At 36.8% G+C, this 14,464-nt stretch overlaps 1 protein-coding gene across 1 annotated transcript in view; it reads left to right on the forward strand.

The window, feature by feature from the left end:
* LOC148029993 (agamous-like MADS-box protein AGL11) overlaps positions 1–14,464 on the forward strand; it is a 189,383-nt gene that overhangs the window by 113,506 nt on the left and 61,413 nt on the right. The window contains exon 2 of the mRNA XM_087686270.1: positions 12,639–12,714. Within this exon, the coding sequence (XP_087542396.1) occupies positions 12,639–12,714 (76 nt within the window). The remainder of the gene's footprint in view (positions 1–12,638; positions 12,715–14,464) is intronic.

A 14,464-nucleotide genomic window follows, 5' to 3' on the forward strand; every position in this document is an offset into this window, starting at 1 on the left:
ATAGAGGTTCAAGGGGAAAGTTTTGAGGAGGGGGAAAAAGTTTTGAGGAGGGGGAAAAAGCCCTAAGGGTAATGTTACTAAAATAGGGTTTAGAGGTGGCTTACGATTCTCCTTGAAATCTTATCTTTCACAAATGTCACAACGCTTAACATAACTAAAAGCATCCTATGAAATCGATGCCCACCAATATGTGGCATGAAGATCTTTCTAGGCAGAAAGCATCCAACAAAGTGTCCTCCACATCTTGAATCATGGCATTCCTCAAGAATGAATGGTACCTCATGAGGTACTACACAACAGCACATGAATGTCATCTACACCTCTTCGATACAAGACACCCACTATAATTAAGAACCATAGTGCTTGTTGCTTAATCTTTCTATTTTCAAACTTTGATAGAGTAGTCCCAAATCCTCTTGTATATAAATAATGTGTTATAGCCACATATCAGGAATGAATGGAACTGTATGGATTTTAAATAGACCTTCAATATCACTTCCTTCAACAAGAATTTCCTTCGGCTCCCCAAAATCCACAACGCATTCCATAATACCCTACATCTTTGGTGGTTTACTCTTAATCTCATAGTCAATAAACTCTTGTAAAGTGATTAACCACTTTGATAAACCATAAGGCAGCTACAACTTATTCATTAACAGTCTAAGTTTCTTTGCCTTAATTAAAAATACTACTTTCTCATAGAGAATATAATGCCTGAATTTCTTTGTGGTGAAAACCATTCCAAGGCATATTTTCTCCATATAAGTATATTTGACTTCAAATATCTCCAATTTTTTGCTAGCAAAGGCAATTGGATGATACCATTTCTCTTCCCAAATTGGGGCTAACTAATACTATGCATTATTGCTGCTAAAAATTTATAGAAAACCTCACCTCTTCTGGATGCTTTTAGGATTGGTGCTTTCACTAGTTCTTGCTTCACATCCTCGAAGGATACTTGGACACACTTCATTCCACTAAAACAAACAGTTAAACGAAAGAAGGTTCATCAATGGCAACGCTCTTTCTTCTAGTGCATTGATAAATCTTCAATAATATCTCACTAATAACAAAAAGTTGTGTACCTCTTTTGGTGTACGTTGTAGGCTTATAGCGACTATAACCTTTATCTTTTCAGGGTTAATCGCAATACCAACCAAACTAACCACATGTCCCAATAACAACCCACAGGGCACTCCAAAGACACACTTTCGTGGATTAAGAGCAATGTAGAACCATTTACAACGCTCAAATCATTTCCTTAAAATGATCAATTGTCTTTCCCTTGTGGTGGCTACTCCCAGATCATCGATAAAGACTTTTAATTCCTCAAGGGAGTTGTCACCAAAAGTCCTATCAGCTCTATATTGCCAAGAACCAGGCACATTGCATAACCCAAAGGCCATCATATGATATGCAAAGGTACCAAAGACAATGATAAATAGCCATTTGCTTGTATCTAGGAAAGCAATCTATAAACAAATAGATTTTTCTACCCACTAATTGATCTAAAATTTGATCAATAATTGGCAATGAATAGTAATCCTTAACCATTTGCTTATTAATCCCTCTAAAGTCTACACAAACCTAGATCTAATTGTTCTTCTTCTTCTTGATAACCATTAGTGAACACCACTCTGTGTACTGTACCGAAAATATCAAGCCATCTTTTCATAGTTTTGCCAATTCTTCAAATATCCCATCTCTTAATTTGAAAGGTATACACCATACTTTTTGTTGACAAGGCAGCAACCTTCTTTAGAGGAATAATATGAACAACCAGGTTGGGAGGAATGCCTCTTAGCTCATCATAACTCTAAGCAAAGATATCAAGAAATTCCTTAATCAAGGATACATAGTCATCTCTTTCTTCCAAACTGAGCATGGACCCAATTTGATTGGTCCAGAATCACTCAACGTCCCAAGATCTAGCTCAATTACCTTAGCATCTCTTATCCTCTCTTGAGCCTCTATTGGCTCATTCCAAGTTACTTGGTGAATATCCTCTGTAGTGGACCTCACATTGGATTCATCACTTGATGACGTTTCACTAGCAGATGGAGCATCTAATGTATCAAACTCTTATGAGGATAAAGGAACTCTCACACTTTAAGGAGATTCAGGGTAAGCATCTACTACTACATGTCTAGCACCTCTATGAAAGATCAATCGGTCCTAGTAAGTAATTCAACCTGATAGTCTGCTTTTAAGATCGATGGTCTGCCTAGCAATACTTAATAACCAGGCCACCTTGTGAAGGTAATGACCCTAAAGTCTAGAATGCATTCCACATTGGCAATAGTCACATGGGCTTTAGTATTGCAACCTTCAGGTTGTCAAACTCTCATCAATTTTGAACTCGTAATGTTGACAGAGAATCCTATGCCCACAATAGTATGATCCACTAATATTCCATCAAAGTATGCTCCTACCCTCAAACAATGCTTTTCAACATGTTCAAATCAATCATCTCCTACTCGTGCTATTCCTAAGGGCTCAATGATATACCTAGTGTGAAGATTATTTTTAAATTCTTTGTGCACTCCTGGAGACAACTTAATCAAATGCAAGAGGTTTGCATCCATATTAACTCTGCAAAGAGAACTCACTAAATCAAACTCATGATAGCTAGCAAGAGCTCTCTTTTCTCAATAGACCATTCTCTCCTTTGTTCTTTGAACTAGTTTTGGTTCCTCTTTCTTGTCTTTTGCTTTTCTCTTTTGTAACTTCTTATTCTTCTTGGGGCTAGCTTTGCCATCTACAGCCTTTAGAGGTGTGCCTTCTATATTGGGATTAAGGACTTGCATCCCCTTATCATCTTTCTTATGGTTTCCCTCGACATGTTTTACCTTGTCTTTGTCAACTTCTTTAACCTTTTAACCTCTCGTAATGACCCGTAGATAAGAAGTTTAAGTGCCATTGACACAAACAACTTCTATAAGACTAACTCCACTACCACTGGGCACCTACTCTACCATAGCTTTCCTCCTTTGTAGTATTTGTTTTGGTCCCTCATCTTGCTGGAGATTATTTCCTTGCACTTGATGATTAACTAGACATGAATGTTTACTTCCTTGCTCTAGAGAGAGCTAATCTTGCTTGAACATGTACTAGCTAAGTGGCCGAACATTTCGCATATGCCACATTTAACATTTGGACAATTTCTAAGGAAATTTTGGCTACCACACCACTTACAATTGAATCTTAAGGGGGCACCCTCTTCAGAGCATCTCAGTCCCTATCAAATTTAGTTGCTTCTTAAGAAAATTGACATCAACAACTATTTATCTATATTGTTCATTGATCATGACAGTATAATGCTTCATCATATCTTTAACTTTGCCCAGGACATTCGAGGCACTTGACTCATAGTTGCAATTGCCTAACTATCATTCCATTAGTCTAATCACTTGAGTAGGGATTGGCTGCTGACTCCCTAAAACAACATTAGGATTTAATGTTTGGCCTCCAACATTTGGTGGAGGCATTTGTCTAGCCATAGAGATGGTCACATTGGGAGGAGCTAGCAAGATGGGCACATTTTGAATCATACTTCCTCTCCCATTGGGAGTACTCATGGGCATCCCTTGACCTCCATTTTTCAATGCTAAAGTATTTCCAATACTTAGACTCAAATTCTAGTTTGTCTTAGAGGTATAAGCCACTTGTTATCGCAATTCTACCTCCTCTGCTCTTGTAATGGCTGTATCGATATCGGCAAGAGAAACATTGCTCAACTACACTTTAATGTTAAAGTCTAGCTCATTCAAATAGCATTGCAATTGGGTAGCAGATGGAATAGGAATATAGGTTTGCAACTTACATAATACTTCCTTTAGTTTCTTGTCATACCCATGAACATTCTTGTGAGGCTCTTGATGTGTTACATTGAGGACAGATAGCCAATACTAGCTTTCCCTTTCAAGGGTGAACTCTCTTTGAAAGGCCACAAAGAAGAAGTCAATCATAGTTATGGTTCTAACTTCTAGGCTATGATATCATATTGTAGCTCATCCTTTCAGATTCATATTAAAGAGCGTCATCAAGTGTCCTTCATCTTGAATTCGATAGTTAAACATTAACTTTTGGAATTCATTAATATGAAGTTTTGCATCTTCCTTTGCTAACCTATTAAAAATGGATAGAGGAAACCCTAAGGCTGTCAAGGTTGGTGTTCCTGCTAGGATTGCAATGGGTTGCGCCATAGTAACAACCAGATTCGCTAAACTATTACTCCACTTGAAGTGGACTGACTCATTGGAAGGGGAAAAGTACCAAAATTTCCCCCCTCCTAACATAGACTATGTATTGAACTACACTTGCTAAGATCCCTCCCTTGTAGGGATATTGGACCACTCCTTTGCCGAGAATATCTTCTAATAATTTTCACTCGTCGTCTAGCCCATTCAGCTCTTTCTTACTTCTAAAATGGTATTTTAAATCTATCTCACTACCTTTTGGCATACACTAATAAACTTATCCCTATTGACTGAGATTCAAAAACCGCTATTTAGTAGCGGCTCCCGACAATTGTACCCTCTCAAGACCTTAAATGGGCCTGACACTAGCTCTAGGGCACTAGCTCAGTCTCTACTACTCACCTCAAACCACCTCATATGGCCTAGCGGCCAGGAGCATTTAAGGGATATCCTCGTCTAACCTCTAATATAAAAATTTTGTGTTTGTATGATTTTTAGTCCAATTGATATCCTTTCCCACACTCCTCAGAGGAAGTCCCTAAACATATTGGTGTTTTACACCTTCTAAGTACACACAAAGGGAGCACCCCTTGGTTTATCACCACGGTTCCACTACGGCTCTCCTACACCTCAGGGATTGGCCCCAAGATGCATTGTAAATACATAGAACACATTCAAAATGAACTCCACTTTTTTTATTGATAATGGATAAACTTCACTGAATATACCCCAAAGAACCGAATCTCTAACCATACATCTTAGTATACCTTGCACTCTCAACGTAGGTCATCACTCGTAAACACAGGTGGTGTGCATCCAACCAAGATATGATACAATGTGGTGCATGTAAATATATGATGCCAACCATGATCAGTGTCCACAGGTCATGCACCATTCTCATACAATCCTTGCTCAATGACATTAATCTTGGACTCGTGGTCAAGTAAAGCAACACAAGTAGTTTCACGCCTCCCTATTTTAACTACCATTTAAATGGTAGCCATGGCCAAGTGATTTCTTGTGTAATGACTTCAAGGAATAAATCATGGAATCTCTTCCCCATATTGTTGCATCTACATTACTCCACCATGCATATTGCTATAAGACAATTCATTTTCAACCACTTTCTTTTCTTTTCCACATGCTATCCATTGATTGCTAGCATCTTGCATAGATAAACTAGCACTTACATCATACTCATATTCAACCCGAATACCCAATAAACCAATTCCTCTTCGAATTGGAGTAATGCACTAGTGGTATCACCAAGAAACTCACACTTTCTCTTAATTATGTCAATGATTTCATCATGAAATTCCCACTTGGTGATGCCAAGCACCTCTCCCAAGGTGAATTCCACTCGACTATTTAAAATATGTTCTTCAAGAACCTTCTTAAGATATGTGGCTATCTCAATCTTGGACTATAGCTTATATCTTGGTTGCTTACCCTTCTTTTTGCCATCTTGTTTGCTATCATGTTTTTGCTCATGGTTGACCTCTTCCATAACATGCTCGGGAGCTGGCTGATTTGTAGTTTTAGGCTGATCCATACTTCTTTTTGTCACTCTCTTAGATGTCCCTACATTATCTTCATCTCTCTTTTGTTTCTCTTTCACAAGTACATATGTGTTTCGCACCTTTGCTAATTATACATACACTGAATATACATCTACTAGTGATTCCCATCCAGTTATCTCATGAATGTCTTTCCCTACATGAAACATTACACTATTAGTAACTTTCCTCTTTTCAAGTGCATGCAAAGCATGTGTTTGTATGGTAGCCTTCAGACTAACCATCACTTGGCTATGCATTCTATCCAACTACAGACCAAAAATAGAAGCATATACAACTGCATAAGTATTTTGGATAGCCAAGTCTTCCAACAATTGTTGCATACCTCCCTTTTAAAAATTCAAAGAAAGAGGAAATCCCATTTCTTGTACATAGATCTTGCCATCTTTTCAAAAGGTGAGCTATAATGCCAAGGCCTCCTGGTAAGTAGCACATTCCTTTCTTTCATGCTGCAAACAATCATACCACGTACAACTTTTCCTTAGTTTAGGGATTGATGCTCCTCCCCTTTCCTCTTGTCCTTTCTCATCCAATTTTGCAACCTTCAATTGAAGATCTTGCATGCCTTTGACTAATTTATCTAATACATCTTCCCTAACATGTGCAGCCATAAGGTTAGCCATAGAAGTGGGTGGCTTACAAGATACATCAACTATTTTGCCTGTAATAGTGAGCAAACAAGATACATGCAATCTTTCTCTTCTTCTATGCTTTTTCACCAGTGCAGTAATAGCTTCCTTAACATGCCTCCACTCTATTTTAAGCCCTATCTCTATAGTCTGATCCTCCAACAAATCATCAAGCTTCTCTTGAAGCTCAGAATCTACTGCTTGTAGAAAAAATTAAATTTTCTGACTTGCAAAAGCTTGTTGTTCTGCAAGATCTAACTACTCAAACTGACTTTCAAATTCTTTTAATAACTATGTAGTCACAAGACCCTTATTGAGTTATAAAACCCACTCTTGGAAAGTCTTGCGGGTAATCAAACTAGTGTCTTTAATGTAAAATTCTACCCTGAGTGTCTTCTTGAAAGCTACCCAGTCAGCATCCTACATGTATAATTCAGTAACTTGGGCTTTCAATTCATGTGCAGTGATCTATATAAAATATTGGATCCATACAAGTTGAGCCACCCCAAAGGATTCCATTTTTTTAGCATAGGTATGCAAATATGCAGATACATTCTTGCCATTAAACAACTTCATCTCATGCTCTACTGCTTGCGGAGCATTCATCACAATAGTTTATGTTTGAGCAGAAGCTTGCTTCACCTGTCGTTGTTGTTGTACCTGCATAAGCATGTTCATATTCTGCACTAACTACTCAAAAATGTCACTAGAAATTGTGCTTGAAGGTTCTCCCATCTTGCCTTTCCTTCTAATGACCTTTCATGTCAGATTCACCAATGTTGGAGGGGTTTTAGTCAAAAGGTCGTAACCACTGAGGATCAGAGATAGAAGGAAGTAGAGAATAGGAGATAGAAGAGAAGAAAAGAATAGACAAGAGGTACAAAAGATAAAGACAAAGAATAATGAATCAAATAACTATGTATTGCTGGAACTTAAGAAGATAAACAAATTACTTATTTGGTACTACTCAGAGGCAATCTCCAAGCATTAGATCTCCTAGAGCTCCGTGGTAGATAAAAAATGTGCATCAAACATTAGCTTCTTCTCTATTTCTTAGATCAAAAATCTAATGGTCTTGTTGTCTCTCAAATGGGTGTTAAATGCCAGGACACCTGGTATAAATTCTTCTGACTTACTCCTTCTTCTCCTAGTTTGGAGTGATGTTTGCTGCCTGTAAACTGCGATCACGCATCACGTGATTTTGCAAGTCCTTCCTTTTTTTATGAGCTTTCCCAAAACTAGCTAAACGCAACTTGCTTTTTGCATGTCACTCTATTCTAGAAGTTTTCTATAGCTTTCGAGGATATTTACAAGAAATAATATCCAAAATATTAAACATAGGCTAAAATTGTCCAAAAATCTAATATTTTTGAGCCATGCATACTATAGACAGGAACACTAATGACTAATATGCCATTGACTCTCTAGATCAATAAGAAAGACAAATGACAATGCACTCTAGAGTTTTTCACACTGTCTGCACAGTGGCACGATAGAGTATGAAGATGGTGGTGGTAGAGGAAGTGATAAGCTCTTCCTCTTTCTCTCTCTCTTTTCCTCTCCCTCTTCCTCTCAAAGCTTTGAGCTTTCCTACTCTCTCTTGCATTCTCTTTCACAAATGGTTTATAGAAATGCCACACTTAGGTTTTCAATGCTTTTTTTCTCAAAACATTGTCGTTATTGGCATCGTAAATAGTGTTGCTAATTTGTATTAGTTGCTAATACAAATTAGCAATGTAAAATGTGACACCAATATTTTTCATCACAAATGGGCCTCACTAATTGCCCATTCCCTTGTAGTGCATATTTATGAGTCTTTGGTCGAGAAGCACCAAGTCTTCTTTCCACCCTCATAGCAACTCTTGTCATGGTATCCAATAGATCATTCTAACCAATCTCCACATTAACAAATTGGATACTTGATTTTACCTCTTGAACCCTTAATAAAATAAGTAATTTGAATCTCTACTTATGGTCCATTTGCAACATCCAACCTATTAATTAGGTTCTTGAACTTTTGAGCATAATCTTCAACCATGACATTCTTTTGCTAGATCTTCTTAATCATTCTCAAGATGTTCTAGGAGTTTTATCCTACCAAAATCCTGTCTAAAAAGTGCAATATTTAATGTATCATATGTGATAAATATTGCCATGTCATAATTGCTAAACTAGTCCATGGATTTTCCTTGCAAAGTTTTTGCAAACTATTGCTTCTTAACTTGCTCTCCATATATCTAACTAAACCCTCTTGATGTGTCCATCGTGTCTCAAACTGAGCCACACAATAGTGAGGATCTTGCTTCTTTTTTTCTAAAAACTTAGAATCTCTCATGTTTGCATTAACAAGCTAATTTGGATTCATTATATTTTACTTTTTAAGCTTCCTCATAGGTAGTAAAGGGTTAAACTTTTGAGATCTCTTTCCCAAATACTATATGTTACAATCTTTCAAGTATCTATCTAGGAGAAGCATCTTGATCTTTAGGAGATAGTATTGATTTCTCATTATCGGACAAACTTGGTAGGCTTGGAGTAGTTGGAGGGGATTCTATAGATGTAGCAAGAGAATCATATACTATTGAGCACCTACAAAGGTATCCACATTCTCATAATTAAACCTTTCATCTGTGAATTGTTCTTGATCTAGCATATCTAATCCTCTTGCTTCTCCTCTATTATTCGCCACTGTAGGAGCTATTGTCTTGCCAATGCTTCCATTAAATTATGACATTTTCTCATTGTTAAAATAGGATTTGACAAATATGGAAAATTTTCTGACATGTATGCTGCCCCATGAAAGGCATGTTGCACTTCTTTAGTGCCATTACCATCCTACAATCCTACAACTAGTTCTTGTAGCAATTTCTTCCAAGCCTGATGCCTAAATAATGTGAATTGTGCCCATCAAACTGATGGCATCACCAAAGTGTTATCGTCTACCATAACCACCACAAACACCAATCTATTTGACAAAAACCTACCTCTCTAGATAACTTGCAGAACTAATTTACAATTGTATTAATCATTTAATGTTGAAGACTAATATGAAACCTAAAATAAACATTATAAGCATTCACATAGCAGTGCTCTCCTAAAAATATCAATCAAATCATTCCTGAACACATAACTTATTGGAAACAATGTTAATTTTTAAGAGAAAAGTATAGAATGGAAGAATCAGACAGAAGCGGTCCTATGTGAGCTCTATTTGAATTTTTTTTGCATGTTTCCATAACCATAGATATGAAGAGATATTGTTGGAACACTGGGCATGAACCATCTTTTATTTAAATTCATATGACATTTTAAGGTCACTTTACACATGTGGATTCTAGGCATCTACATGCATACAAGTACTAAGGTGAGGAGAAAAGTACTGAGGTGGATGATGCAATTTGAGCCTTACAAAATTCCTTTAAATGATATTAATAAACTAATGTGAAATAAATTATAAATATCCCAATCAGGTGAATGCCAAACATAAGGTACCATTTGTAATCTCTAATATAATATAAAAAGGTCCATAATATCTTGAAGCAAACTTAACCTTTGGATACTTTTGAATAAATTTGAATATTTCCTTTTTAATTCTAAGCCTTTAGAAATTATAGATATGCACATTTCATTTAATTGTGTATCATATAAAATATGATATTACTTAATTTTCTATATAATCTCTTTTAAGATCTTGATACAGTTTGTTGCTAAAGCATTGGCTCTACAAGTACATTAGTAATCATGATAGTCATAGGTATTGATTGTTTCATACTACAAAATATTTCAAAAGATGTTATACCAGTAGTAGACTATGGGATATTATTTTAAGAATACTAAAATTTTGAGAATATTAGATCCAATTTGTTGGTCAAATTATTGTGTAAGATCTAAGTAGAATAACATTGGTACTGCTGGTTGCTTTAATCGAGCCACTACTTTCTAGACCAAAAGAGAAGTGAAGTCCATCTTAGACCCTACATTTCAGGAGTCCTACCCAAAAATTATTAGAAGGTCTACCATTATGATTTGAGAGAATAACTTTGGATAATCCATGATACTAAAAAAAAAATTGAGAAATATTTTGGCCACTTGAGCTGTGGTCCGTGCCTTTTTGCATCATAATTGAGGGAAATGAAAAAAAATAATGCAAAAAAATAATATTTTTGAGGAGGAAACAAAATGCCACATCATTAGAGAGGGATACTTCTAGAGCATACATACTTAGAAGTTAGAACTTAGAATACAAGTCTCATAATCAGCATCAAAATTTCATAAATTCCAATGTTCAAATGAGACATACAAAAGTCTTAAGCCCAAAGGAGCTACCTTATATATATACAATTATTTTGAAATATAATAAAACATGCTAATTGCAAAGAAAGAACAAATATAAATAACTACAAAATTCAACAAAAGAGTGACTCATAACAACTTATCTCTTACTCTTTGTCTCTCTCTAATTCAACATGAGAGTGGTTAATAACTAGTTATCATATCTTAGTTTCTCTCTCTCTCTCTCTCTCTCTCTCTCTCTCTCTCTCTCTCTCATCCATATCTTTTTTATAGTTGTTGTAGACAAATCATCTTCATCATCATCCACATCTCTCTCAGACCTAGAACCCTCTTCTCTTTCATGGGAATCCTATATGTTTACCTTGAGTATAAGTGAGATGCTTGAGAGGAGAGAGGAAATAGAAGTAAGAGAGAGAAAGAGAGTGTAAAGGACAAAGAAAGGCTAGAATAGGTGAGAAAAGGACAGGTAAAAGAGAGAGAAAAATGTGGAAGCCATTAAAGCTATACACAAGAAGGTAGAAGATGAAGAGATACTTAATGATCTTGCAGAAAAAGTGGGGCATATTTTCTAGATATAAGTCTCATGCTACACTGGGCTAAGTACAAAATGATGTAAGGGAATATTTTCAAGAGGATCATTGAGCCATAAATGACCCTATTGATTTTCTAGCTTTTTCTTTATAGCTTTAATAAATTCCACCCCTTTAAAGAAAGTGATGAAGGCTTCAATGCTCCAAATGCTTATAATGCTTCCTAGTAGCCATTATAGCTTGAAAGATGATCAATCTTCACTCCTTGATAGCCTTGAAGAAAACTCGAAGCACTAAAGACAAGGAATTGAAGCATTATGTCAATTCGCCCCAAATCTTGATTCCATGCAAGACTCCATTGTTGCAATCTTGTGAATCTTACTCCAATGTCTTCAATTTCTTCAAGAATACTTGCTCAAGATGAATGACGGGGTTGAAATGAGCTATTCCACTCAAGAAATCACTAGAGATTCAAAGCTTATAGCCAAGCTTACATGACTGCCATAGCTAAGGTTTCAGGAGCTTACGAAAGAGAGAAAGAATATTAAGTTGTTGATAAATCTTGACACTTTTAGTTTGACAAAAGACTAGAACAAGCATTCTACTAATGATGATTAAGAGCAAGATGATAAGGATTAATGCTAAATCCAGACTAATAAACATGTAATAACTTTTAGGGCTGTTTTGCTATGCTAGACAGGTTGGAAGCTCATGAGAATGGTTGTTGATCTATAGAAAATAAAGTGTAGAAGCTTTTTGAAGAGTTCTAGATTGTCTAAGAGCTAGGGTTTGAAAGAAAGAAAGAGATATTTGCTAGTTGCCTCTATGAAAACTTGTTGAAAGCTTAAGAGAAGGGATAAAGCAACCCTGACTTTTAAAGCTAGTTACAACTTATAGTTCTCGTTGGCTTTAATTTGGATCATTTTATCATGGGTAGTGTTCATTTGGTTGCAATCTCGATGATTGTGCTTTTCGGAACATGCAATGGCCAACTTGTTCTATGTCTATTTTGGGCTTTGTACAACACACACACTTAATGTTGGGTTCCATTTTGTGTAATAATAGTCACATGTGATATGAGCAAATCTAATCATGCCATTTTATGTAACATCATAAAAAAAGAAAGTGGTCGTAAGAATATTTTGCATTCCATGATATCTTACAAAGACAACTAAGATAAAAACAGTGGTATTGGTTATAGATTTTATCATCGTCGCAGTCTCTTGATTGTTTTTCTTGGCAACAATCTTGAAGTGACTATTGTCGATTTAGCGTAAGACATCAAATCGGACACGTGCGTTTTGGGGGTAAATGCATTGACGTGAGAACATACAAGGGCGATGTCTTATATGAAACAGTATGCCACTGAATGCATTGAGCTAACTTAAGATCAGGTCTCTTCTGTTTCAGTGTGCGGAAGATTCTGGACAGGTACCGGAAATATACCGGATTCGCAAGACATGAAGCACAGGCTCAAGGTCCAGAGGTAACCGATGTTGCATTTTAGTATTCGTCAAGTGTTACAATATCAGCATAAAATTTCACAAAAAGGACCAATATCTGTTCTCCCGTTCTGTATATCGAGAGAGAGAGAGAGAGAGAGAGAGAGAGAGAGAGAGAGGGGTTGTCTATTACGAAAAAAAAAAAGAGGTTGTTTTACTTTAAAAACTTATAATATATAAAAGCTTCTCGTGGCACTATGGGAAGGATGGAGGGTGAAGCCATGCAAGAGGAGTATAGCAACGCCAAAGATGGCCATCCTCTAAGGCTAATGACACGCCATGACACGCCATGCACAGCCCAGGTGTGAACAAACTGCTACCCAAAGCTCTCCTCTATTTCAAGAGTCTCGCTATAGCTACTCCCAACAGCCAGAGTGAGTGGGTGATGGATGAAGCAGAGCTCCACTGAGGTACTATACATTGAGTGGCTCTCACCAATGAAAACTAGTGGTAGCTAATTGAGTGGCGGGGGCTCTTCACACATTTTATATGTTCCTAATTGAGCTCCTTACATTTCATCCCTGCTCGGTATTGTCGGAAGGGCTTTCGTCAAAAGGTTGAATCCACTAGGGATCAGAGGTAGAAGGAAATAGAGATGGCAGATGGAAGAGAAGATAAAGAATACACAAGAGATAAACACAATAATGACAAATCGCAGCGAACTGAATCAATATGTATTAAAAGAACCTGGAATCCTTGCACTACTCAGACTTCATCTCCAAACATTAGATCTCATGGAGCTTCTTCGTAGAACAAAACATGCATCAAAATTACAGCTCCTTCTCTGCTGCTCGAAACCCAAATCTGATTGCTCCGTTGGCTCCAAAAGGGGGGTAAAACCCTAGGACACTTGCTCATGGATCTCCCAGATTACTTTCTCTTCCTCTTTCAGTTCAAACTACAGTTTTCAACCTATCAACAGTGAACGTGACGCGCGCGATTTTGTTAATCTGTCTTTTTTATGAAAATCCCATAATTGGCTGAAAAAGCAACTTGCTTTTGGCATGCCATCCTAATCTAGAAGCTTTTTTAACTTTTTCAAATTTTTACAATAAATAATATAAAAAATATGCTAAAATTATTAAAAAATCCAGTAGTTTTTGGATAATCTATGCAACTCATACTAGTACTAATGACTCAGATTACATTGACTCTCTAGATTAATAAAGAAGTCGGATGATGATGCATTCCATGCTTTTTCACACCGCGTCTGCATAGCATCACGACATCCACCCCCTCTGAACCTGCACATCCTCCAGTATGTGCCAAAATCCTAGTCGTCACCAAATGCTGAGTTGTCCTCATCCTCTGTAACCATAGCCTTTGCTTTTTCATCTTTCATATCTTCCTGGCTATCCCCTGTATCATGGCCATCATTTTCTTCCAATTCTGGCAACTCATAGGCAGTAGATTCCTACCTCTTGAAATATTTGATTCTTTTCCCTGCTACTGGAAGTTTTATGGCTGTCCCATCCAGCTCATTTAATGCATAAGTAGCATTGCCAAATACATGTCTTACCACATAGGGTCAAAACCATCTTTTGGAAACTTTACACATGGCACTATGCTGGTTGTCTAAACTGCTATTATAAACCAATACCCAATCCCCATCTTATATGGTTCTTGGTCTCAATCTATGTGTTCTGTCAAACCGTTTCTTGTTTTGTATCCTTGCTGCCCTTAATTTTGCAATTTCTGTTTGTATGTCTTCTAACTTTCTTTCCAACTATCTAA

Source organism: Lygodium microphyllum, chromosome 10, assembly GCF_053477565.2.
Source record: "Lygodium microphyllum isolate KBCC chromosome 10, Lygodium_microphyllum_v1.1.10, whole genome shotgun sequence".
Taxonomy (NCBI): Eukaryota; Viridiplantae; Streptophyta; class Polypodiopsida; order Schizaeales; family Lygodiaceae; genus Lygodium; species Lygodium microphyllum.